This window comes from Rana temporaria, chromosome 1 (assembly GCF_905171775.1).
Source record: "Rana temporaria chromosome 1, aRanTem1.1, whole genome shotgun sequence".
In the NCBI taxonomy this organism is placed as follows: Eukaryota; Metazoa; Chordata; class Amphibia; order Anura; family Ranidae; genus Rana; species Rana temporaria.
Window position 1 is genome coordinate 601,548,229 of NC_053489.1, and position 26,093 is coordinate 601,574,321.

Here is a 26,093-nt window from a genome sequence, read left to right on the forward strand (position 1 = left end):
GTAGTGACCAGTATTCCAGCTTTTCGCCTCTGCCCCAGTCTCTCTCACTCATTTAGCCAACGTGACCCCATCGCTGATGGAGGGGGGCGGGGAGAACAAGGACAGACCGAGGTGGCGAAACATCCTTCTTACCAACCTATGACATCATCAGTTGCTGGGACACCAGCAGCTGGCCAACATGATGTCCAAGCTTGTATTGCTGCACATTAAAACTATGTGGCTTTGTGTAACAAAATAAAGCAGGCTTGATTCACCTGCTGGCTTGTTGACAATTTTTGGGCAATTTTTGGGCGTTTTGCCAAGGAACACCTGAAGAACCCAGAAGCCACCCAGGTTCCTGGTTGAAAAAGGCTGATATAAACAAAACAAAATAGTAACAGCCAATAGAACAGCTGAGCTACTGTACATTTAGCTCATTGCAGTCCCCCATCCTCCATGGTAGCTGACTCATCTGTAGGCAAAAACATTTGTTTCCATAACCTGCTCCCCATCTCTCTTTTATTGCCTTAATATGCTTAACATTGCCCTAAAATATTTAATATTTTTAACAGCAATCTTGGGTCTATTCCAGTGATATTAGCAGCCACTCCCCTCCTTAATGAGACCAAATTGGTCTAAATACATTTTCCCACTCTGTATAATGCGTACGGAATGGAGCTACATATGAGGTCACCTTTTTGGTTCATTGTTAGTAACCTAACCTGATTGTTAGTAACCTGATAACTCAATATGAAATAATGGATCAGATCATCACAGAGTGGGGCTATGGAACTGAGGTTTAAGGAGTTCACAGTGCCATGTCCCGATAATTCTAAATTGAAAAAAACTAAATGGCAGATGATGGACTTTGAAGGCGTATATAAGTAAAAAATTGAATATTTATTGGAAAAAAAAAGAGAAACATATAAAATCATTAAAAAGCATATAGATAACAGTTAAGGCTATTCCTAAGAATGCCTAGAAACGCTAAAAATTAGCATAGCACAGCACCTATGACCTAGGGATACAATATATAAATAAGAGTGGAGAATTAATGATCAATTCCCACTACTAATATGTAAAAAACAGCCCTTGTGGTTTGTAGGGGGTGGTGTGTCATGAGTAGCTCAGCCCGACATGTTGCGCGTTGCAAGAAAAACGCTTCTTCAGGAGCTTTAAGCGATTCTGGTTTTGGGATATACTCGCCGTATAAGACTACCCCCTTCCTACTAGTCTGTCTGGAAGCTGAGGGCTAGCCAGAACAACCGCTGACAGGAACAACTGCTGACAGAAACAGGCATTTTTCAAATCTCACTGTGCCAATACATTAAATGACATGCCTCACTGTGTCATTACATTACATGCCTCACTGTGCCATTACTTTACATTACATGCCTCACTGTGCCATTCCATTACATGCCCCACTGTGCCATTCTATTACATGCCCCACTGTGCCGTGCCATTACATGCCCCACTGTGCCATTCCATGCCCCCACTGTGCCATTAAATGCCTCCACTGTGCCATTACATGCCTCCACTGTGCCATTACATGCCTCCACTGTGCCATCACATGCCTCCACTGTCCATCACATGCCTCCACTGTCCATCACATGCCTCCACTGTGCCGGCCAAGACGATCTCCCTACCTTATTTTTTTGCTGCGGACATCCATGTTTCAGGCTGCGGGCATCCATGATTCAAATGCCGCGCCTCCTCCTCAGACTGTTCCGTGATAGGCGGAACACTAATTTTCCCAGCGGGGGCCTCTGTTCAGTGTTCCGCCTATCACGGACGTCCTCTCGTCCGAGGATGAGAAGGATTTTTCATAAAAACTGGCACTTTTTCCCCCCGTTCGTAAATGTCCATGGTTGCTGGAATGTGCCAGTAAAAATTGCCGAGATCGGTTCGGCTTGGAACTGCGCATGGAGATTGGAGGCAGGGGGTGATTGGAGGCAGGGGGTGATGGTGGCTGCGGTGGCACCGCAGAGGGGGATGGGGGCAGGGGAAGATTGGAGGCAGGGGGTGTTAGTGGCAGGGGGTGATTGGAGGCAGGGGGTGTTGGTGGCATAATAAAAAATAATAAAAAGAGGGGGTGTTGGTGGCACCGCAGAGGAGGATGGTGGCACCGTAGAGGGTGGGGGATGGAGACAGGGGTTGCTAGTGGCACCGCAGAAGGGGATGGAGGCAGGGGGTGATGTGACTAAATAATTTGCCCTTATTATATCGAAACTAACAAAAATATGTTTTTTTACCTTTAATATCTACCTTTAATATTTAATATTTAGGATCACTAAAGGAAATTTTTTTTTTTGCTGAAATGACTGTTTACAGGGTATAGAGACATAATAGTTAACTGATTCCTTTTAAAAACGATTAAAAATAGATAAAATTCAATCATATAATGTGCCTCTAAGGCCCCGTACAGACGACCGAACATGTCTGCTGAAACTGGTCCGCGGACCAGTTTCAGCAGACATGTTCGGTCGTGTGTAGGCCCGAGCGGGCAGGATTCCAGCAAACATTTGCCCGCCGGGCCTTTTCCCAGCGGGCAAATATTTCCGGACTTGTTTTAAAACAGCCCGCTGGAATCCTGTCCCCTCGGACATGTTCGGTCGTCTGTACAGACCTACCGTACATGTCCGAGCGCCCGCCATCCCTCGCATGCGTCGAATGACTTTAACTGCATTTAACTGGCAGGGCCGCCCACGTCGCTGCGTCATCGTCATGGCTAGGAAAACTAAACTAAACTCTCCCATGACTTTTTTCATATGGAGCCAGACAACCAGGAAGTGTCCAGAACAGAGCAGTTTTACAGCAACATCAGAGCAAAAACGAGCAATGAGGACATGAAACCAGGACTGCAGTAAGGTAAAGGAAGCTATTTAGCTAAAAAAAAAAAATCCTTTAGTGACCCTTTAAATCACATTGCTATTTGCCTAGCGAACTTGTTTGTAGCCTAAATACTGAAATTTGCACCTAAAATTGTAATTTAGTAACTTTTGTGAAATTCCAGTAAATTTCGGGTGTCGTGCCAATAAATTTTAATCTGGTAGGTTGGCAACACTGGGGTGGAGTCTCATAGGACGTAGGTCGAATGAACGTTTGGAATCATTCAACCTGGAAGAGGAGTGGTGCCGCATTTCTGAATTGGTGAGCCAGCTGGGGAAAACACGTTTTTTTTAATTTATAACGTTTTGGGTGTATCCACTTTTGGGTTTATTACCTACACTATTAAGCTTCTATATATCTGACAATATTCAGGTTCTTTAATTTTATATTTTACAACTAATTTGAATAACTTTTTGTTTTTCAGAATTCAGAAAATAACAAATTTGGAAAGCCTTAAAAATCTTGATGTCTTGGACTTGCATGGAAATTAGGTATTGTTTCAACTTTCATTAACTTTCATTGGTTTTTACTTTTCACTTACTTTTTCCAGAGAGGGCGCAACATTTTTTCCATAGCCCTGTGCTACATTACTCTTCAGGCTACCAGAGTTGACAAGAGGGATCGAAAAGGGCATCCCGCTCACCCTTCTTCCCAGTGTGATGCTGAGGGGATGAAGGTGACAACTCTTGGGGGACAACTTTCACTCCAGGGAAATCAGTAATTTCACCCTGTTGGAGGAAGGCCCAATCATTGGCTTATTTACCAGGTATTTATTAAAAAATAAATAAAGATTAAAAAAAAGATTAACAAGTTAAAATACGTAGCTGACTTTACTTGATTGTAATGCTTCATTGGTTATTTTTTTCTTGGTCATAGACTATTGTTCTATTTTGAATGTTGACCATTGTTAGGTTATTATGAGTGCTTTCTATCAAAATAATATTTTTTTCTACTCTAAAAAGTTGGTAAACTTTGTGATACAAATCATTTTTTTTTTATTCTACTCGAGCCTGAAAAGAATGGAGTTAATTTGTTACTAAGGGAAAGAGTGGATTTTACCCTCTGTGCTGCCATAAAAGTAAGGATAGCAGAGTGATTAATGGAGCATTATAGAAGAAGCAAGATAAGGAGTGTGTTCTATGACCAGTTCTAGAACACATTAAAACACATTCAGACTGGACTGAGACGGTTCCTCCTAAACTTTCATCCAGACCTCCACTATGACCGTCCTTAATACCCTCTTATTTGGGTTATTGCTTGCAGTTTGTACTACTGCCCAAAAAGGTAAGACCGCCATGTTGGCTTTTTTCAAGTAAAATTTTGTTTTGCTGTTGTTATACTTATGACTGGATTTAATAATGAGTGAAACATTTGTTCTGTAAATATAAAGGGTTAGCCTACGCAAAACTGATGTAAGATAACACTGGATTTACCCATAGATGTGTCTGGGTGTCTGTTGTATCCACCTGGCACGGCCTTCACAAGGGGGTCTCACTTTCCCCTCAGATATGTGGTACAATTATTTTACTTTATAGAGACTGCATAGGGAGCACTAAGGATGGACTTTAAGGTATAAGGCCCCGTACACACGACCGAGTTTCTCGGCAGAATTCAGCCAGAAACTCGATCGGAGCTGGATTCTGCCGAGAAACCCGGTGGTGTGTACACTTTTCACCGAGGAAGCCGACGAGGAACTCGTCGGGCCAAATAGAGAACATGTTCTCTATTTCCTCGTTGTTCAATGAGGAAAGTTGGCCCGCCGAGATCCTCGGCGGCTTTAACACAGAACTCGACGAGGAACTCGATGTGTTTGGCACGTCGAGTTCCTCAGACGTGTGTACGGGGCCTGAGAGTCAGAGCTAAGATTTGGTTTTGTACAGGAAGATCATGTTTTCAGTATTGACCCATTAAGGCTAAATTCACACTGAATTGCAATAAAATGCAGGGAAACTGGATATACATTTCTGCCGATTTTTGCACATTTTGTCGCGCGCTGACTCTCATTGATGCACGTTTTTACGCGCGTCGATGCGTATTTTAGAGCACATTAAAATGCACTGCATATTTTTGTATTTCCTGTGACATCACATCCTGTGGGTTAGAGATGGGGAGATGAGTGAAGACGGTAATCCTTTTGCTGGGTGTCGGAAAGAATTTTATGTGCCCAAACATGGGCTACAAAGTTGTCAATGTCGATACATCCTGACACGCTAACAGAAGGCACCTGATCTGCACACACTTCTCTTTTCCTCTCCCATCCCCCAAAGATGGCCGCTGGTATGGGTGATTGTATGGTCACTGCGTTGACCTACTGCGTTGACCTACATTGTGTTAAAATGCATACATGTTTCATTTTAACGTAATGCAACGCAGATCAACAGAGCACTGTAGTATGAACAGGACCCATAAAAAATATTGTTTTTTAGGTGTCCTTGCGTTGACCGGCATTTTACAGCTGCGCTAAAATACAGATGAGCGCACTAGTGTGAATTAGCCCTTCACTGTTAATGCTACACGAGAATGTTTTTTATCATAATAACAATTGGCAACAAAACCAAATTTCATAGGAATCCTGTACATAGCTTTACTAAACCTCACAGCAGTTGCCTGGATCCTGGGAGGAGTTATGCAAATATCAAAAATGCCTTGATAAGTTGATGTCATTCTGGCGGCATCAACATTCTTAGGCAGACTGTATTGGCATGTAGACTGTCCTAGGTAATGCCCATATGTGATGCTGAACTCCATGATTGAAAGTACTGAAATCCAATGCATAGAAAGGGTGGACCAGGCACAGTAACACTAGGGGAGGGAGGGCTAGATGATACTTGATCTCTTCCAGCCAGGAAATGAGACAGGCTATATTTATTTTTGAACTTGGTCAACCCCAGTTCCAGAAACGATGGGACACTACAATATACATAAAAACAGAATGCAATGATTCACTTACATATAGGTTAAATAGAACAGGACCCAGTAGAGAGCCTTGTGGTACCCACTAGTGACTGGTCTCTGTTCTGAGTGAACCCCATTTACAACCACACTCTGGTTTCTATCCTTTAGCCAACTGAACAGTGGCGGCTGGTGCTCAAAATTTTTGGGGGGGCGCAAACGAAGAAAAAAAAAATTCGCACCACTGTGCCATGCCATCAAACGCAGTCATTGTGCCATCAATTCGCACCACTGTGCCATGCCATCAAACGCAGCCACTGTGCCATGTCATCAAACGCAGCCACTGTGCCATCAATTGTCACCACTGTGCCATGCCATCAAACGCAGCCACTGTGCCATCAATTGTCACCACTGTACCATGCCATCAAACGCAGCCACTGTGCCATGCCATCAAATGCAGCCACTGTGCCATGCCATCAATTGTGGTCACTGTGCCATCAATTGTCACCACTGTGCCATGCCATCAATTGTGGTCACTGTGCCATCAATTGTCACCACTGTGCCATGCCATGAAATGCAGCCACTGTGCCATGCCATCAAATGCAGCCACTGTTCCATGCCATCAATTGTGGTCACTGTGCCATCAATTGTCACCACTGTGCCATGCCAAACGCAGCCACTGTGCCAATTGTCACCACTGTGCCCATTCATGCCGCTGTGCCAATTGTCCCCACTGTGTCACTGTCCAGTCATCCATCCACCTCGGAGCTTTATATTATAACCTGCTGGGACTTGTAGTTCTCCATAGTCTCCTGGGGCTCAGGTGCATGCAATCCACCATCTTTGTCCAGTTTTTCTCACTGCTGGGACTTGTAGTCCCATAGATGGTGGATTGCATGCACCTGAGCCCCAGGAGAAGATGAACTACAAGTCCCAGCAGGTTATACATACAATAAGGCTCTGAGGTGGATGGGTGTGGATGGCATGCACCTGAGCCCAGGAGAAGATGGGGAACTACAAGTCCCAGCAGGTTATAATATAAGACACCCATCCACCTAGGAGCCTTATATTATAACCTGCTGGGACTTGTAGTTCCCCATCTTCTCCTGGGCTCAGGTGCATGCCATCCACCTCAGAGCCTTATTGTATGTATAACCTGCTGGGACTTGTAGTTCTCCAATCTCCATCTTCTCCATTAGCCCCAGGAGAAGATGGAGAACTAAAAGTCCCAGCAGTCTAACTACAATAAAAGGCTCCGAGGTGGATGGGTGGGGATCAGGCAGTGAATGTGCATTTTAAAAAAACAATAATAGGGGGTGCTTCCTGACGGCAGACATTTAAAAAAAGTTTTCAACCAGCGGGAGGGGGGGGTGCTTCCTGACGGCATGTTGAAGTCTCAATAAGCGGGTGGGGAGGTGTGCCGGCCGCCGATGCTGTTGCTGCTGCCGCCGAAGCACAGAACAGTACAAACTGGGGTGAGGGGAAGACATGGAATGCAGCTTACCTGTTCCACGAACGGGCGCACTGAGCTGGATAGTGCCGACGTCACTTCCTGTTTGTCCAGTGACGTCGGAACTAGCACAGAGACGGGCGGGTGCACATAGAAAGTGTATGCACCCGCCCGCCAATGACAATACTACTGTCCATCGCGCCGGAAGCATGTGGCGCGCTGGGAAGCGCCACAAAGGCATATTTTGGCTGCCAATGTAGCGCCACGTCTGCAATCCCGTGATTGCACAGACGTGGCGCTACTCCTACTGCTCTGTGCCCGGCGCGCGGACACAGTGCACATAAGGACCTTTTTAGGATTTTTTTTTTTTTAAAGGCACAGGTTTAAATAAAAAAAAAATTTTTTTTCTTCTGACTGGGGGGGGGGGGGGGGGGGGCGGCGCCCGGGCGCCCCCTATGGACGGGCCGCCACTGCAACTGAACCACCCAAGGGTTAAAGGGGTTGTAAACCTTCGTGTTTTTTTCACCTTAATGCATCCTATGCATTAAGGTGAAAAAACACCTTGCACTCTCCAGCCCCTCCGAGCCTCCGTTTTACTCATCTGAGCCCCGAACTTCCGTGGGCGCGATCCCGCATCGCTTTCCAAACGGCTTGGCGGCTCTTCATTGGTTAGATTGATAGCAGTGCAGCCATTGGCTCTCGCTGCTGTCAATCAAACCAATGATGCGGCACACCAGGGGCGGGCCGAGTCATACACTCGGCGGCTATGGCCGCCGACTGTATCACACGGGAGTGCGCCGGCAAGGTAACCCCTTCGGGAGAGAGCTTCCCAGAGGGGGTTAGCTCTTGCGGGGAGGAGCCGCAAGAGCCACCCCAGAAGAGGATGTTCGGGGCCACTCTGTGCAAAATGAACTGCACAGTGGAGGTAAGTATGACATGTTTGTTATTTAAAGAAAAAAAAACCTGAACCTTTAGTGTCCCTTTAAGTCATAGCTTGTACAACTTTTATATTAGATCATTGTGTGGAACTGTATCAAATGCTTTGCTGAAATCAAGATATTCTTTGTCCACAGCATCACCCTGGTCCAAAACACAGGTAATATAGTCAAAAAATTCAACCAGAACTGCAGTTGGTAAAGGATAGATACAAGAATGTGGCTGTAAACGGGGTTCACTCAGAACAGAGACCAGTCACTAGCGAGGTTCCACAAGGCTTTGTACTGGGTCATGTTCTATTTAACCTATACAGTATCTCACAAAAGTGAGTACACCTCTTACATTTTTGTAAATATTTTATTATATCTTTTCATGTAACAACACTGAAGCAATTACACTTTGCTACAATGTAATGTAGTGTACAGCTTGTATAACTGGGTACATTTTCTGTCCCCTCAAAATAACACAACACACAGCCATTAAAGTCTAAACCACTGGCAACACATGAAAATGTCCAAATTGGGCCCAAAGTGTCAATATTTTGTGTGGCCACCATTATTTTCCAGCACTGCCTTAAAGCGGAGTTCCACCCAAAAGTGGAACTTCCACTTTAAGCACTCCTCGCCCCCTTACATGCCACATTTGGCATGTAATTTTTTTGGGGGGGAGTGGGGGCTTCAGTAGGAGTGGGACTTTCTGTCCTACTTCCTCCTTTCCGCCCAGGAACCGCTTAGGCGACTCGTCATATCACCTTAGGCGGTCCCTCTCTGTAGGCGATCACCTGGGATACGTGACAGGTCTCAGGGGATCGCCTGTCCACTGAGGGAGCGCAGCGCCGCTCGCCCATGCGCAGTGAGTGCCCGGCCGTGAAGCCGAAAGCTGTCACGGCCGGGTGCCCACAGTTAGAATGGAGGCGCCGGCGGAGAGGGGCTGGACAGTGGAACAGGTAAGTGTCTGTTTATTAAAAGCCAGCAGCTACACTTTTTGGAGCTGCTGACTTTTAATAACCATAAAACTGGCTGGAACTCCCCTTTAACCCTGGGAGCTTCACAGGTTGCCACTGGAGTCCTCTTCCACTCCTCCATGATGACAGCACTCATGCAGCCCCAGACCATGACAATCCCACTCCTCACCTGGTTGCCGCTACACACGCTTGACACCATCTGAACCAAATAAGTCTATCTTGGCCTCATAAGACCACAGGACATGGTTCCAGTAATCCATTTCCTTAATCTGCTTGTCTTCAGCAAACTAAGGACATGGATTACTGGAACCAATTTTATGCAGTGTGCAGCATATTGTCTGAGCACTGACACCCCTTCAACCTCTGCAGTAAGGCTGGCAGCACTCATAAGTCTGTTTCCCAAAGACAACCTCTGGATATGATGCTGAACACATGCACTCTACTTCTATGGTTGACCATGGCGAAGCCTGTTCTGAGTGGAACCTGTCCTATTAAACTGCTGTATGGTCTTGGCCACTGTGCTGCAGCTCAGTTTCAGGGTCTTGGCAATCTTCTTATAGCCTAGGCCATCTTCATGTAGAGCAACAATTCTTTTTTTCAGATCCTCAGAGTGTTCTTTGCCATGAGGTGCCATGTTGATCTTCCAGTGACCAGTATGAGAGAGTGAGAGAGAAAACACCAAATTTAACACACCTGCTCCCCATTAAAATCTTAGACCTTGTAACACTAATGAGTCACATGACACCAGGGAGGGAAAATGTCTAATTGGGCCCAATTTGGATATTTTCACGTAGGGGTGTACCAGGGGCAGATCCAGAGTCTAGTCTCGGGAGGGGCACTGCCAGAAAACAATTTTTTTTCAGGCAATTTATCGGGGAAATGGCTGGTGTTGGCGCTTCAGTCATCCTGGTACTATGGTTGTTATTGTGTCAGGATGATTGAAGAGCATTATTTCTATTATTACATGGTAATATAAAATTAAATGGTTCAACTCACCATAATGCAGAATCAGTGGGTGCCCCAAGTTTGTCACTTGCTACCGTTGCCTTCCACCAGATGCGGATTGTCACTTGCCATGTCACCTGCTACAAGTTGCGGATTGTCACTTGCCTGCCACCAAATGCGGATTGTCACCTGCCACGTCACCTGCCACAGGTTGCGGATTGTCACTTGCCACGTCACCTGCCACACATTGCGGATTGTCACTTGCCACGTCGCCTACCACATCTTGCGGGTTATCACTTGCCACAAGTTGCGGATTATCACTTGCCACGTCACCTGCCACACCTTGCGGATTGTCACTTGCCACACGTTGTGGATTGTCACTTGCCACACCTTGCGGATTGTCACTTGCCACGCCGCCTGTCACAAGTTGCGGATTGTCATTTGCCAGTTGCCACGTCACCTGCCACACATTGAGGATTGTCACTTGCCTGCTAAGGTGGTGTTTTGCTTGTCTCTTGCTGTGTCCCATCCAGAGTCAGGCAGCAGAGAGATGATGTAATCTCTTTGCTGCCTGCACAGTGAGGGTGGAAGTTACTGCAGGGATGCAAGGCGGGCCTGGGGCGGTGAGATATGAGGTCATCTCTTTGCTCCCCTGCCTGCCGGCTTGCTGATTGGCCAGCTGCCCGCTCACACACCGAGCCGCCCAGCTGACCAGCCGCCGCCAAGTCGCCCGCCCGCTCACACACCGAGCCTCCCGACAGCCCGGCCCGCCTGTTCATTCATGTACTGTCTGGAAGAAAGAAGGGAAAGGGGAGATATGATTCAAACCTTTAAATACATCAAAAAATTCAGTTTTTATGTCGATTTTACACAGCGTTCCAACTCTATTTGGAATTGGGGTTGTAAAAAGCTCACAGTGTGCAGTGAACTCAGAGTCAGCACATAGGTGCACAACGGAAGCTAAGGCTGCAGATTAGCTTAATTCCATTCATATAAGCGTAGTACAAATAACCATATCTATGTTTATATTATCCTCCTGTGATTCCTAACACAATAAGGCTCTTAAAGCCTCGTACACACAATCAAACTTTCTGCGGACAAAGCCTCTGACTTTTGTCCGAAGGGCGTTGGCCGTGAACTTGTATTGCATACAAAGGCAAAGAATTGTCGGCCAACAAACACAAAACTACGTGTTTTTACAGCTCTTTAGCGTCACCATTTGGGCAACTTCTGCTAATGTTAATGGTAAGTATTGCTTCCGAGCACTTTGGACTTTTGTGTGATGGACTTGTGTACACACGATCGGATAATCCGACAACACACATTTGTTGGTGGACAATTTTAAAGCATGCTTAAAGAGGAAGTAAAGGCACAAAAAAAACTGAAAAAAACCCCTGCAAGACAAAGGCATAATGAGCCAGTATGCACAGCATACTAGCTCATTATGTAATACTCACCTCCGATCAAAGCTGTCCTCGTACACCGCTCGGGCGGCCGACATCTTTCCCAGGGGTTACTTACAGGCATCGCAGGTATCGCATGCTCGCAGGAGCCGCCAGTCACAACACGGCCTCCCTTTGCAACGGCACGATCGCTGTTGCTAAAGTGCGCCTGCACCAATGTCTACGTCCGTGATTTTAGTAAATATCTCCTAAACCATGTAGGTTTAGGAGATATTTGTTGCACTTACAGGTAAGCCTTAATCTAGGTTTACCTGTAGGTTAAAGTGGTTGTAAAGGGTAAGAGAGGGCACCAGTATAAGGCAATCATGCATTGCACAGTAATGTCAAATTAAAACTGTATGTGCTCCTCAAATCTAGTAATGGGGGCAATCAGTGATATTTTTTTGGTGACTGCGACATTATGGCGGACACTTTTAACACATTTTTGGGACCATTGTCTTTTCACAGTGAAAAGTGCTATAAAAATGCACTGATTACTGGGAAAATGACACTGGCAGTGAAGGGGTTAACCACGAGGGGCGCTGTAGGAGTGTTCTTACTGTGGGGGGGGGCGTGGCTATGAGTGTGACGTCACTGATCGTCGTTCCCTAACACAGGGAACATGACGATCAGTGACAGCCACACTAGGAATAACAGGGAAGGTTTGTTTACATTTACCTCTCTCCGTCCTTCCTCTCTGCGACCCGATCAGGCCTGCGGGTCCCGCGTCTACGGTCACAGACAACAGGACCAGGTCGCGAGCGCGCCGCCGCTGGCACGCTCGCGACCCATAGCTGGGTTCTTAAAGGCGACGTACAGGTACGTGCCTGTGCCCAGATGTGCCCTTCTGCCGACATATATCTGCGTAAAGGGCTCCTCAAGTGGTTAAGGAGGAATGGGCTCCCTCCAGGAAAACCTGTCTTTAATTTATCTATTGTTTTATATCCTCCATCATGGGGGCTCTCATTGATTAGAGTTAATGCCCATCCACACGATCAGAAAATTGTAAGGAAAATATCGCTTTTAAAACGATCGTATGTATTTGAGTCCCTTGGCCTGCTGGGACTGCCTATTTATTTGGGTGGAGTCAGGTGATCCGGGTTCTGTGCCACCTGGACGGCTGTCTGGGTGGACGTGTGTTGTACTGCCTTGGGCTGCTAGGCCAGAGACCTGAGGCCTATCCCGGGGGCATATGGCTGCTAGGCTGTCTGAGGGCCTATCCAGAAGCAAGGTAGCAGCGTAGGGTTGGGACTGGGGCTTGCAGTCCAACCAGAAGTAACGGTTCTGCCGGCCGGAGAACCTGTCATGATCAGAGGTAGAGGGGAAGCTGTCGCCACCAGGGCTGGACTGGGACAAAAATTTGGCCCTGGACTTCATCCAGACTGGCCCACTTTGACAGGTCTCTCCCATGGCGGCCGGACAACTCCCGCACCCCCCCAGCCACCCAAGCCCCCTCTTCCCCTTCACTAGCCACTAGCCGTTCTACTTTATTAGAGTAGAACGGCTGGTACTGGTATTCTTATAGGCAGTACCAGTGGGGAAGCTAGATATTATTTCACCGGGGTAAAGAATCAGTTTGGTGCCCCCCTTATGGGACAAGATTAGGCAGAAGTGAGAAACTCCCAGGCCATAGCTGTTGAGTCAGCTGTCTGTCCCCTCCCCCATGCTCCTCTGTCATCCCCCCTGTTTCTCTGTTCCCCCCAGGTGAGCGCTGCGGGGAGGTGAGCGCTGCGGGAAGGGAGAGACAGAGGAGCGGAGGGGGGCGGCGGTCTGCTGTCACTGAAGCCGGCCCACTGAGCCATCGGCCCACCGGGAAACTCCCTGTAGTCCCAATGGCCAGTCCATCCCTGGTCGCCACTAAGGGACCATCATCCATGTTACCAGGGACCACGGTGAGTAGCTGAAGCAAGTACCAGAGCATTTTTCTAACCAACTGGGGACGGCGAAGAATTGGGAAACTTCAGCAGATGTTAAGCTAGGGACCCAGCCAGTGGAGGTGACGCTTGCAGAGCAGTATTTTGTGCCAAGCCAGGGACCAAGCAGGCCAGAGGGGTGATGCTTGAGGAGTATCTGTGAGTGGCAAGCTATGGACCCAGCAGGGATGTGGGGGTGACGCTTGAGGAAGATATTGTGTGAAAAGATTGGAAGAGCTTAGGGGATCCAGTGGCAGTGGATTAGCAAGTCTAGTGAGAGAGACTGGGAGCTCAGATCTACAAGTAAAGGAGTTTGTTACAACTTGTGTTAAAAACTGTTACAAGACTGTTGCCCTGATGTCTAGGTGGATCCTATACCACCTATATATTAATTTATAGCCCTGTTCCTAAAAGTGGTTAGCAATAGAAGAGCTGTGGGCTAATTGGATGCAGAAGTAAAGGATGCAGCAGTAAAAAAACAAATCCAACATTCATAAAAATAAAACTGTGTTTGGAGGGGGAAGCATTTTTCTGAGCACAGCTGACTTCCTGTCCAACACAGGCATGCCACAAGTGACAGTTATGTCATCTCTACCTTCAGAGAAGCTGCATGAAAAGATTTAGCTGGTTTTGGTCTGGGTGAATCATAGGACCAGAATGTTCGATATACTTTTATCCTTATATACTTTTGTATCCAATGTCGTCGTCCAGCCACGCTTCAGAATAGACATGTCTTAAGTTTTTTTCGGAAGGCCGATGGTTCACTTCCATCCGAATGCCTGTAGGTAGAGCGTTCCATAGCCGCGGTCCTTGGACTGCGAATTTTCATTCTCCTTTAGATTTGTAGCAGGATGTGGAGGTGGTTCTGATTAGTTGATCGTAGAGCCCGATTTGGGGTGTAGTGTTTTAATTATGGCTAGCCAGTGGAGGGACCTCAAGACCGGGGAGATTGGTTCCCACATTTTTTTACCTGTTACCAGTCTGGCTGCAGTGTTCTGGACGACTTGTAGACGAGACATCTGGTATTTGGGTAGTCCTAGGTAGAGGGAATTTGCGTAGTCGAGTCTGGAATTGATGAGTGTTCCCACTACTACTGCTGTGTCTTCTGGTTGAAGGGGATGAGTCTACGCAGCAAGCGGAGAAGATAGTGAGATCCGCTGACCACTGATGTCCTTTTGGCAGTGATTACAAAAGGTTTAACATATATACAAAGGCGATTATTGATTGGGAATTCGAGTGCAACTCCTAAAGGGAGTGGAATCACTTGGTGTGGTAATGGTCAAATGTCCAAACAGCTGATGCTTTATATATGAACTGTCACATTGATTCCCCAAATTATTCCTCACCTGAATCCACATATTATTATTAGATTTATTATGTTATAAATGTTTAGCGCTGCTTAAGCCTGAAGGACTAAATATTCGATCTTTTTTGCTTACCTTTTAATTGTTTCGTACCAATATAGCAGCTGCTTAGTTCAAAGTCCAATGGAGCATACACACGGTCGGGATTCCCGACTGAAAGCTCTTATCATCAGGAAAACCGATCATGTGTACGGGGCATCAGATATTTATAAATCTCTAAATACCTTGAGAGTCTCCACAATTTCCAATATCTCATTTAGTGTTAAATAATTATTGGAACCTCCATGTGTAGTATATACTACCACCCCTTTTATATGTTTGATAAACTTACAAACTTCCATCCATTGGTTTCCATGTACTTTATTATTCCTCTCCTATTCCAAAAGAAAAAAAAGGGGGGGGGGGGAGTCCCATCTGTGTGCTACACCCTAATAACCTATCTCTAACTAATTGTGACCAAATCAACCCTAGAGTGTCAAACCATTTTCCCCAGAGTTTTTATAAATGTATCTGGGCATCCCCTATGTTGATAAACCATATGTTCTCTTTGGAAAAAGTTATTTATGGATTTTACCCACAAAGAATAAGTTCAGGGAGCCATTGGAGCTCTATTTCTGGGATATCGACTTTTGTGCCTTATACAACAATCAAAGAATTGCCATATACATCTGAGGGGTATAATACTCTCCATCCAGCCTCCGCAATACACATCTTGGGTTCCAACAGGACATTATTTCTGAACATCTTATTAATAGTATTTAGGGGTAAGGTACAATACCTAACCAACGTAGGATATCTCCACATCATATGTACCAATGTACCAACCTCCCTTTCACATTGTGGACATAAAGGGCATAATAAGCATGATGTATAATCAGGGCCGGATTTGCTCTCCCTGCCGTCCCAAGGCCAGGTTCCACAATGTACCCCCCCTTCTCCCAAATCAACGGAGAATGGTAACCGGATGGCAGGGGCGGCAGGGTTAGTTCAAATATTTTTGGTTTCTTTCTTTTTTTTAACTTTATTACTTTTTTTATTTTTATTTATTTGTAGCTTGTCGTTTACTTTTTTTTTTTATACTTATATATAAATATATATCTCTATATATATAAAACTCAACGTGTGTGTATGTATGTATGTTCCAGCATCACGTCCAAACGGCTAAAGATATTAACATGAAACTTGGCACACATGTTACTTATATGTCAGCAACAAACATAGGATAGGTGGTTTAACCCTTACCCACCCCCATTTGCCATGGTCGGGGTTTTCCTTTAAAGTCCCATTCAACTCTATGGGAAATACGTGTTACTTCATAACTTCCAAACGGCTGTAGATATTTCGATAACACTTGGTCACATGTTACTTATATGTCCACTTAAACTATAGGATAGTTAATTTATCCCTTAACTACCCCCATTTGTGAGGGTCGGGGTTTTTGTTTAAAGTCCCATGCAAATCAATGGGAAATGTATGTTCCCACATAACTTCTGTACGCCTGGAAATATTTCAATAATACCTGGTACACATATTACTTATATGCCAAATAAAAAATATATGACAGTTAAATTAACCCTTACCTACACCCTTATATAAAAGATGGGTATATTTATATTACTATGATTTTCCTCCCCAAAAGGTTAAGATAGGAAGACCGGGCAACGCCGGGTATTCAGCTAGTATATATATATATTTATATTATTTTTCTTATTCTTTACTTTTTAATTACTTTTTTATTTTATTAATTGAATTATTATTTCTTATTTTTATTTTTTTCACCTAACTTCATTGCTATCACAGGAGAAAACAATTCCCTGTGTGATAGCAATTGGAGATTACAGGTTCTCTTTATTGACCCTGTCACCTCCAAAACAGGAGTCCTAGCACTGTGCTAGAACTCCTGTCACAGCTGAGATGGGAAGAGCACAGCTCACCCCTCTCACTGTGTACATCGGGGGGAGGGACAGGAGAAGGACTCGCGGCTAGGGGGAGAACAGAGTCCCGAAGACAGAGCCAGCAGAGAGAGGTATGTGGGGGGGGAGGGGTGGACGGACGGCAGCACACATTTTACAAGTGATTTCGGCAACATCGCCACAATCACTTGTTAACGAGCAAGCGGATTTACCCGCACTACATTTACCCCTGCTAGAAAGCAACTTATCGCCCTTAACTGTATGTTCTGGCCGTCGGGGGACTCCATGCCGCTGCCGCCCCTCTGTGCCCTGCCGCCCCAAGGCCTGGCCTCGGTGGCCTTGTGGGAAATCCGGGCCTGTGTATAATAAAAAGTTAGGCAAGTCTCTGAGATGCAGAAAGATACATTATTAGGAACGTCTGACCACTCCTCATCGGTAAGGGGGCCGTTTGCCAATATGTCCTGCACCTCAGAGAATTTGACTTTGACATTTCCTGTAGCAATGCACTATAAAGCTTTGTAATTTGTCAGCACTTAGAAATTGCTACTAGGTTTTGGTTAAGAATTGTGGGTGCAATATAAACCCAAGAGGTCAATCTCGACTGCATTTGAATAGCATGGCAGAGCTGTAAATTTAAAAAAAAAACTTTAGTGGGCAAGCCAAATTCCTCCTGTAAAGTGTGAAAATCTTTCAAAAGTTGTCTAACATATAACTGCAGAATGTACATGAAACCTCACTCTATAGAGATAGAATTTAATCAGATATATTTCCAAAGCAAAGAGACACTTCGGCCATACAGTAGCAATGAAAATGTGAGATTACTGGAACGCAAAAGCATGATTTGTAATACATAACCTTTCATACCTAAAAAATATCGAAACAGAAAATTTGAAAAAAGATGATGAATTAGATACATGATTCAACTTCTTTTTATCTCATTGACATTTATTTGTAACATGACTAAACTCTGGTTTTATATCACAGCTATATTTTAATTACTGAGATTAGGCCAATAAATTATTAGCAGAGGCCCTAATGATTCAGTAAACCAATGGACGATTGATAAACAGTAACCCATAATAGCTGCAATTGACTGACTGCATAACACCTACAACCTTTGGAATAAGGAATCATGGCTACACCTGACAAAAATCACGTACAAAGCTTTTTTTTTTTTTTACCTGGACCCAGCAAAAAGTTTGTATTTACCAGTTGTTCTCAAAAGTTTGCATCCCCTTGCAGAATTGGTAATATACATTGGCCCGGATTCAAATACATCGGCGCATTTTTAAGCGGGCGTAGCGTATCTAATATACGCTACGCCGACGCAGCGCACAGAGGCAAGCACTGGATTCACAAAGCACTTGCCTCCAAATCTGCGCTGGGTTTCGTAACTCGTCGTAAGTGGAAGTGGGCGTGAGCCATTCAAATGAGGCGTGACCCCATGTAAATGATGGATTGAGCGTCATAAAGATACGAATAACTTACGACGCATGCGCCGTCCCGTCGGAGGCATCCCAGTGCGCATGCTCAGAATCACGTCGAAACAACTGCCTAAGATACGTCGAATCACTGCCTACGATGTGAACGTAACCTACGCCCAGCCATATTCACGGACTACGTAAACGACGTAAAATACAACGGCTGTGTTCCCTGGTCCATACCTTTGCATGAGTTGCGCCTCCTATATGGGGAATAACTTTACGCCGGACGTAAGTCTTATGCAAACCGCGTATATTATGCACTGGGCACAACTACGTTCGTGAATCGCCGTATTTCACTCATTTGCATATTTTAATCGAAAATCAATGGGAGCGCCAGCGTAAATACGCGCCCACGATACGCCGGCATAGGAAAGTTACGTCGGTCGGATGCAGCCTATTTTCAGGCGTATCTTGGTTTCTGGTTCGGCGCATAGATACGATGGCGCAGATTTGTTTTTACGACGGCGTATCTCAAGATACGTCAGCGTAAGTGCTTTGTGAATCTGGGCCTTTATTTAAAAAAAAATACGAAAATTAGAAATAAGTGAGCAGGTAAAACACATTTCTTTATTTCTTATGGGATTCATATTCAACTGTAGGTCATAACAGAATGGCACAATCATAAACCAAAACATGGCAAAAAAAAATTTAAAATTTAAAAATAAACGATCCCTGTTCACAAATCTGCCGTTTTTAACAGGGTGGATACAAATCAATGATTAAAAACAAAAAAAAAAACAGATTTTTTTTATTTATATCGATTTGTTTTGATATTTTTTGAGTAAAAATCTATCTAAAGATAGTTTTCTATTCAGGATACATTAATAATTTAGTTTATTCAGCATGAAACAGAGCTTAGTTATGTAGCATGAGGTTGTATATTCTGCACTATTTACATTTTTGGTAAACTCATTCAATGAATCCAAGCTCTGCAAGCTGAGATAACATGCACTGCAATGATGCATTCACATAATTTCACAGTAACCATGAGATAAAACAAATTTCAGGAATATTCCTTTATCCCATTGTTTTTCAAATCTATGTACACTACGAACTGTATGATTAAATTGGTTCTGATATCGCTGATTTACTAACCTGAAAGCTTATTATTCTAAATAGGAAACCTTCATTTCAAAGATTCTAACTACCAGCATGAATAAGTCCTTACATTTAAAGGGCAACTGTCATTTCAGATCCATCATGACAGCGCCTGTTAGCGGGCATCCACTCACCTGCTGTCGCCACGTCCCTCGCCTTGTTGTTTCACTGCCTCATCACCAGCCATCCCATTAAAATGAATGGGACTGTCGGTGAGTCAACAGCGGGTCAGAGGAGGAGCCCCTGTGGGACAGAGATGACAGTTGCTCTTTAAAAAATATGATTTAAATCAGGCCTTTTTACTAGGCCACCCTGGTTCTTAATATTGTGAATTGCCCCCTTTAGCATCAATGACACTTTGCAGTCTTTTGTAACAGTTGTCTATAAGGCTCTAAATGCTTGCAGGTGGTATAGCTGCCCATTCGTCTTGGCAAAATGCCTCCAGCACATGCAAACTCTTTGGTCCTCTTGCATGAATTGTCTGTTTGAGATCTCCCAAGAGTGGCTCGATGATAAAGGTCAGAAGACAAAGATGGCTACCCAGGAGCCTTCACCTTTTTCTGCTTTAACCTCTGGAGGGTCAACTTGGCCTTGTGCTTAGGGTCATTGTCATGCTGGAAAGTCCAAGAGCGTCCCATTAACAGCTTTTGTGCAGAAGAATGCAAACTATCTGCCAGCCTTTTCTAACATGCTGCATTTACCTTGCTATCAATTTTCACAAGATTCCAGTCCCTTTAGCACTCACACACCTTCAAAACATCAGTGAGCCACCACCATGCTTTGGAATGGTGTTCTTGTTGACTCCTCTCCAAACATAGTGCTTATAGTTGTGTGACCATAAGGCCTCGTACACACGACGGGACCAGTACGATGAAAACGGTCCGCCGGACCGTTTTCATCGGACATGTCCGCTGTCGGATTTTGGTCTGATGGCTGTACACACCATCAGACCAAATTCCCCGCGGACAGCGAACGCGGTGATGTGGCCGCGCCGTCGCCGCGACCATGACGCGGCGACGTGCGCGACCCTGGAAGGTCAATGCTTCGATGCATGCGAGGGCTTTCGGCCGAGCAGACATGTCCGGTGAGTCGTACAGACGACCGAACATGTCCGACGGACAGGCTTCCAGTGGACATGTTTCATAGCATGCTATGAAACATTTGTCCGCTGGAAACCTGTCTGCTAGGCCGGGAATCCGGTCCGGTCGGCCGTACACACGACCGAACATGTCCGCGGAAACTGGTCCGCGGACCAGTTTCAGCAGACATGTTCGGTCGTGTGTACGAGGCCTAAAGCTCTGTTTTGGACAGAAGCTGTGAGGCATGTCAAGGTGTTGTCGGGCATATTGTAACCCGGCTTTTTTGTGGCATTGGCACAGTAAAGCCTTCTTTCTGGCAACTCGACCACACAGCTAATTTTTGTTCAAGCATTGTTATACTGTGCTCCTTGAAACAACCACACCATCTTTTTCCATGTCTAGTCATTTTTTCACGTTTTTGAAAACAAAAGGTATTGTCTCTTTAAGAAGACAAACAGCAGGTTGGGGTAAAACCGTTCAATGTAGAGAAACAGTTTTTAACATTCACATGCACCATGTGCTTTCACAAGATGGCGGATGGCACTGAGCTTGATTGCAGATCAGGCACACACAGGCTGAAGGAAATCTATACATCTTTTGACTGTTCTGACTCTGATTGTTGTGAAGCGATTTATCCCTTGTGAGATCTTTATGTCTGGCCTGTATAGGCAGATATAATCCTCATTATATGTCTGTAGCTTACTATGCAGAATACATGTGTCCTGCTACATGTGGCCTGTTAGTTGCATCCATTACACAGGAAGTACAATCACAGGAATAAAGGGTGGAGCTTTACATACAAAGGAAGTGTGTCATAACATCAGGGAAAGACATGGAAAAAAACAAGTACATTACCATAAAAGGTCACTAGATGGCAGCATGTGAACTAAATATAAACGTCGATTGAAAAATGGTTTAGGGAAACAATTCTATGCCCCATTGGGGCGGCACATTACCCATGTTTTTAAAATCAAGAATTAGGATCTTCCCACATGGAGCACTTCTGACAACACCGAGGATAGATATTTGTAGTGTCCACTTCAGCACCTGGTTTTATTAGACTCAAAGTCTAATTCAAATATATTCAGTATATGATTGATATGTACAGTACAGTAAAATCTTGGTTTGAGAGTAACTTGTTTTGAGAGCATTTTGCAAGACAAGCAACATGTTTTAATACATTTTTCATTGATATACAAGCGATGTCTTCATATAAGAGTAGCATCATGTCACAACTGAGTATAAACAAGAACATTGGAACCTCTAAGGCCTCGTACACACGAGGGGACATGTCCGATAAAAACGGTCCGCGGACCGTTTTCATCGGACATGTCCGCTCAGAGATTTCGGTCTGATGGTTGTACACACCATCAAACCGAAATCCGTGCGGACAGGATACGCGATGACGTGGCCGCGCCGTCGCCGCGACGATGACGCAGCGACGTGCGCGACCCTGGAAGGTCAATGCTTCCACGCATGCGTCGAATCACTTCGACGCATGCGAGGGATTGCGGCCCAGCGGACATGTCCGATGAGTCGTACAGACCATCGGACATGTCCGACGGACATGGTGCCAGCGGACATGTCCGGTCCGCTCGCCCATACAGACGACCGAACATGTCCGCGGGAACTGGTCCGCGGACCAGTTTCAGCAGACATGTTCGGTCGTGTGTACGAGGCCTTAGTGCAGCAATATGGTTACATTTAATGAAGGTACATACAGAATTTAGCAACTTATTGCTACACTTAGAGGTGCCTCTCTTCTTTTTTATACTCTGTAAAAAAAATGCTTTGATATACAAGTGCTTTGGATTACAAGCATGTTTCTGGAACGAATTATGCTTGCAAACAAAGGATTTACTGTATTTATATATGTGATGTCCAGAAATATAAGAATAAAAATAAGAATTTACTTGTTTAAAATATACCTATGTTTATTTTTCTAGATGGATCTCGAGCATCATCAAGTTCCAAAGTATTTCAGCCATGGCTGTTGGGTCTGACAGCAACAGTGGTGTTCCTTTTCCTTGTTTTTTCATTGATGATAATAAATAGACTATTCTGCAAGAAGAAAAAGTATGTACAAAACTCTGTGAAGGATGTTACCCTTTGCATTACACATGTCCCTTTACAGGTAATAGTGTAAAAAAACTATAGATATTTATTGGTAAAAAATTGTATACACAATTCCGTAAAACCGTATACTAACAACATATAATCTCAGTGCATATAACACAAGATAAAAAGGCTTATACTTATGCAGATACACTCATAACATAGAGACGTATAGCACCAGAAAGTATGTATAAGCTTTTTGGTTCTTGAAGCTGAGATCAATATGTGAAAAGGTAAGTCTTGCTTTTACTCTCGACATGTTTCGTGTACAGGACGCTTCCTCAGGAGCATAGAAGTGGATCAGTCAAGTTTCCAAGAAAACATTGGTCCGACCGCTAGTGGTAGAATAAAGCGCGTACAACGTATTTACCTAACCAGCCTCCTAGGCATATGGTGGGTATTTGTTGTATAAAGCGATAAAAGGTTGAAGAATGTCACCATCTGTTGGTAAACAGTAATGAAAGGAGAGCAGCGGGATAAACCATCCAATGTATCCCCAGAAATGCCCTTGACTTGATAAGGCTCCGGGTGGAGGCTAAATGGGGGCTAAACGTTGGAGGGGGGGTAAAACCCTCAGCGTAAAGGCAGAAAAAGAGGGATTTTTAAATAGTCCCTTCAGTGGTTCCGCATTATCTTAACAATGATTAGCCAGAGAGAATAGCTGTGGGAAAAAGAGAGATGGTCATATATGGTCGCCCTGCCTTTATCTCAACAATGATTAGCCAGAGAGAATAGCCGTGGGAAACAGAGAGATGGTCATATATGGCCCCCGTGCCTCTATGTGTAACACATAGAGGCACGACGGCCATATATGACCATCTCTCTGTTCCCCACGGCTATTCTCTCTGGCTAATCATTGTTAAGATAATAATCCCTCTTTTTCTGCCTTTGCGCTGAGGGTTTTACCCCCCCTCCAACGTTTAGCCCCCATTTAGCCTCCACCCGGAGCCTTATCAAGTCAAGGGCATTTCTGGGGATACATTGGATGGTTTATCCCGCTGCTCTCCTTTCATTACTGTTTACCAACAGATGGTGACATTCTTCAACCTTTTATCGATTTATACAACGAATACCCACCATATGCCTAGGAGGCTGGTTAGGTAAATACGTTGTACACGCTTTATTCTACCACTAGCGGTCGGACCAATGTTTTCTCGGAAACTTGACTGATCCACTTCTATGCTCCTGATGAAGCGTTCTGTACACGAAACATGTCGAGAGTAAAAGCAAGACTTACCTTTTCACATATTGATCTCAGCTTCAAGAACCAAAAAACGTATACATACTTTCTGGTGCTATACGTCTCTATGTTATGAGTGTATCTGCATAAGTATAAGCCTTTTATCTTGTGTTATATGCACTGAGATTATATGTTGTTAGTATACGGTTTTACTTTATATGTGTTTTTACCAATAAATATCTATAGTTTTTTTACACTATTACCTGTACCGCCAAAAGTCCACTTTATTAGCCCAGATTAATTTCCAAGTTCACATTATCGGGACGTTGGTACACTAGGACAAGGTGCATTCACAGCTAGTAACCGCCCTGTGATACATGCACATTTTGGCAAGTTCCATTTAAACCTTTACAAAGTGTATCATTAGCTTGAATTCCAGTGAGCTGCTGAGAGCCTGAGCCAGCCGCCCCCCCACAGCTCAGTGAGTATGGGGGAGGGGGCAGAGCAGAGTGCTGGTGACTGATAGTCACTAACTCTCTGCTCACAGAGATGTGAGAACCCAAGCGATCAGCAGTGTTTGATCCGGCAGGGGACAGATGCAGCATCGGAAGCGATACTGCATCCAGCTAGCTAAGTATGATTCTGAAAAAATCCCATACTTCTCCTTTAAATGTAAATCTCCCAATCTGTCTAGGTCCAAGAAATTATGTAAATGGCTATAAATCCTGCCCGTTTCAAACATAAGATCCATTCCATTCTAATCCGATTCAGCAGGAGATTTGTTAATGTATTCTCTTCTGATTTGAACAGATACCACCTGCGTGAAAGGGTCCTTATTCCATAGTCATATTCTTCATAACTGAAACAGTTGTGTGCAAGTTGAAATAAATCGATGTAATTGAAACCTGCATTGATCATGTCTACTGTACAAACACAATTGGTTATTGTTAGGTTGATTTTCTCTTAATTTGTCTGATTTTCTGAGTCCTCCCACCATAAATTAGAGTTAAAGTGGATGTAAACCCTCCATACACCCAGTGAAGTGAACAGCCTCAGATTATACACAGAGATTAACCAAACCTCCCTACATAGGTTTTATATGTATATCTGCTGTCTTCACATTTATATACTGTTTAGAAAGTTCAGATTTTGTAAGGAGATTTTCTCTTCCTGGTTAACACAGAGTGTGATGTCTGGGCATACAGCCAAGATAGCTAAAATGTCTGATTGGAGGAAAGGCACACACCCCCTCTTATCATAGGCAGAGACTCTCAGAGCTGTTTTGTAATAGAGCTGCTCTCTGCTAATCTATTTTAGCAACCTCCTTTGACAAAAGATTCAGGCTGCTTTTGTCTAAAAAGTCAAAAAATATGTCAGGAGTTCTCAGGCTGATAACAGAGGAACCGTTCAGAGAGCTATAAGACTTAGCTCATTGAAAAGAGATAACAAAATACTGCAGATATGTGCCCAGCTCAAATTTCATGAATCAGGTTTACATCCAGTTTAAGAAAGTGGTCCTGGACTGAAAGTGGAAACACACGTGGGGAAAAAAGTTAGGAAGTATACCTACACCCAGCTTCTGCACAACAGAGAGTGACATCACTATTCTCCCAGCAAGATTTCAGGGATTGTTGAGTATCTCACATTCATCGAGAAGATGCTCCTGCACAGTCCAGGAACATTTTAGGTACCCTACCAACTGGGACTGTAGCTCTATGTGTGTTGGCTCACAGGATCAACCAATGTAACACCTCAACACCCACACACTGATAAAGCTGCACTGCTCAAAAAATAAGTATTCTTTGTGGTTTATTTACTAAAACTGGAAAATGCAAAATCTGGTGCAGTTTTGCATAGAAACCAATCAGCTTCCAGATTTTTTGTCAAAGCTTAATTGAACAAGCTGAAGATAGAAGCTGATTGCTTACCATGTACAGTTGCATCAGGTTTTGCACTCCTCAGTTTTAGTAAATCAACCCTTTTATTGGATCCAAAAACAAAAATATCATAAATCAAAATTGCAAAAATGCAGGAGGATAAAAACACAACTCTAGCCCCTGTAAAGAAAATATCACAAAATATGAGTTCTTTCACTCCCCCAGCAGACAGTGATCTTTCATGAACTGTTCCTCGGTGTCATCATGCACTATGCAGGGCTAAAGTCCTTGCGTAGGTCTTGAGAACATCAGGACCATAGACCGCTGGAAGCACGGGGGAGAAGACACTACGGAGACCAGTTTAGCAGTGCGTAGGCTGGGGAAAGTAATTATTTTATTCTATGTCCCCTAGACCTAAGCCCCACTGCAAGGGAGAATTTTCAAGTTTGAGTTGCGCTTCAAGTTGGAGGTTTGTAGAGGTTAGAACCTCTGTCAAGTATTTATTGCTATCTGTGCACCCATTTGGGAAATCTACTATATTACCAAAGTCATTGGGTGCACATGAACTTTAAT

The 26,093-nt window shown here is 44.4% G+C and overlaps 1 protein-coding gene across 1 annotated transcript in view; it reads left to right on the plus strand.

Moving 5' to 3' along the window:
• Positions 1–3,959: 3,959 nt before the first annotated feature.
• The window catches only part of SMIM24 (small integral membrane protein 24), a 29,832-nt gene continuing 7,698 nt past the window's right edge, over positions 3,960–26,093 (plus strand). Inside the window, exons 1-2 of the mRNA XM_040335171.1 lie at positions 3,960–4,152; positions 22,295–22,424. Of these exons, the coding sequence (XP_040191105.1) occupies positions 4,089–4,152; positions 22,295–22,424 (194 nt within the window). The 5' untranslated portion in view covers positions 3,960–4,088. The remainder of the gene's footprint in view (positions 4,153–22,294; positions 22,425–26,093) is intronic.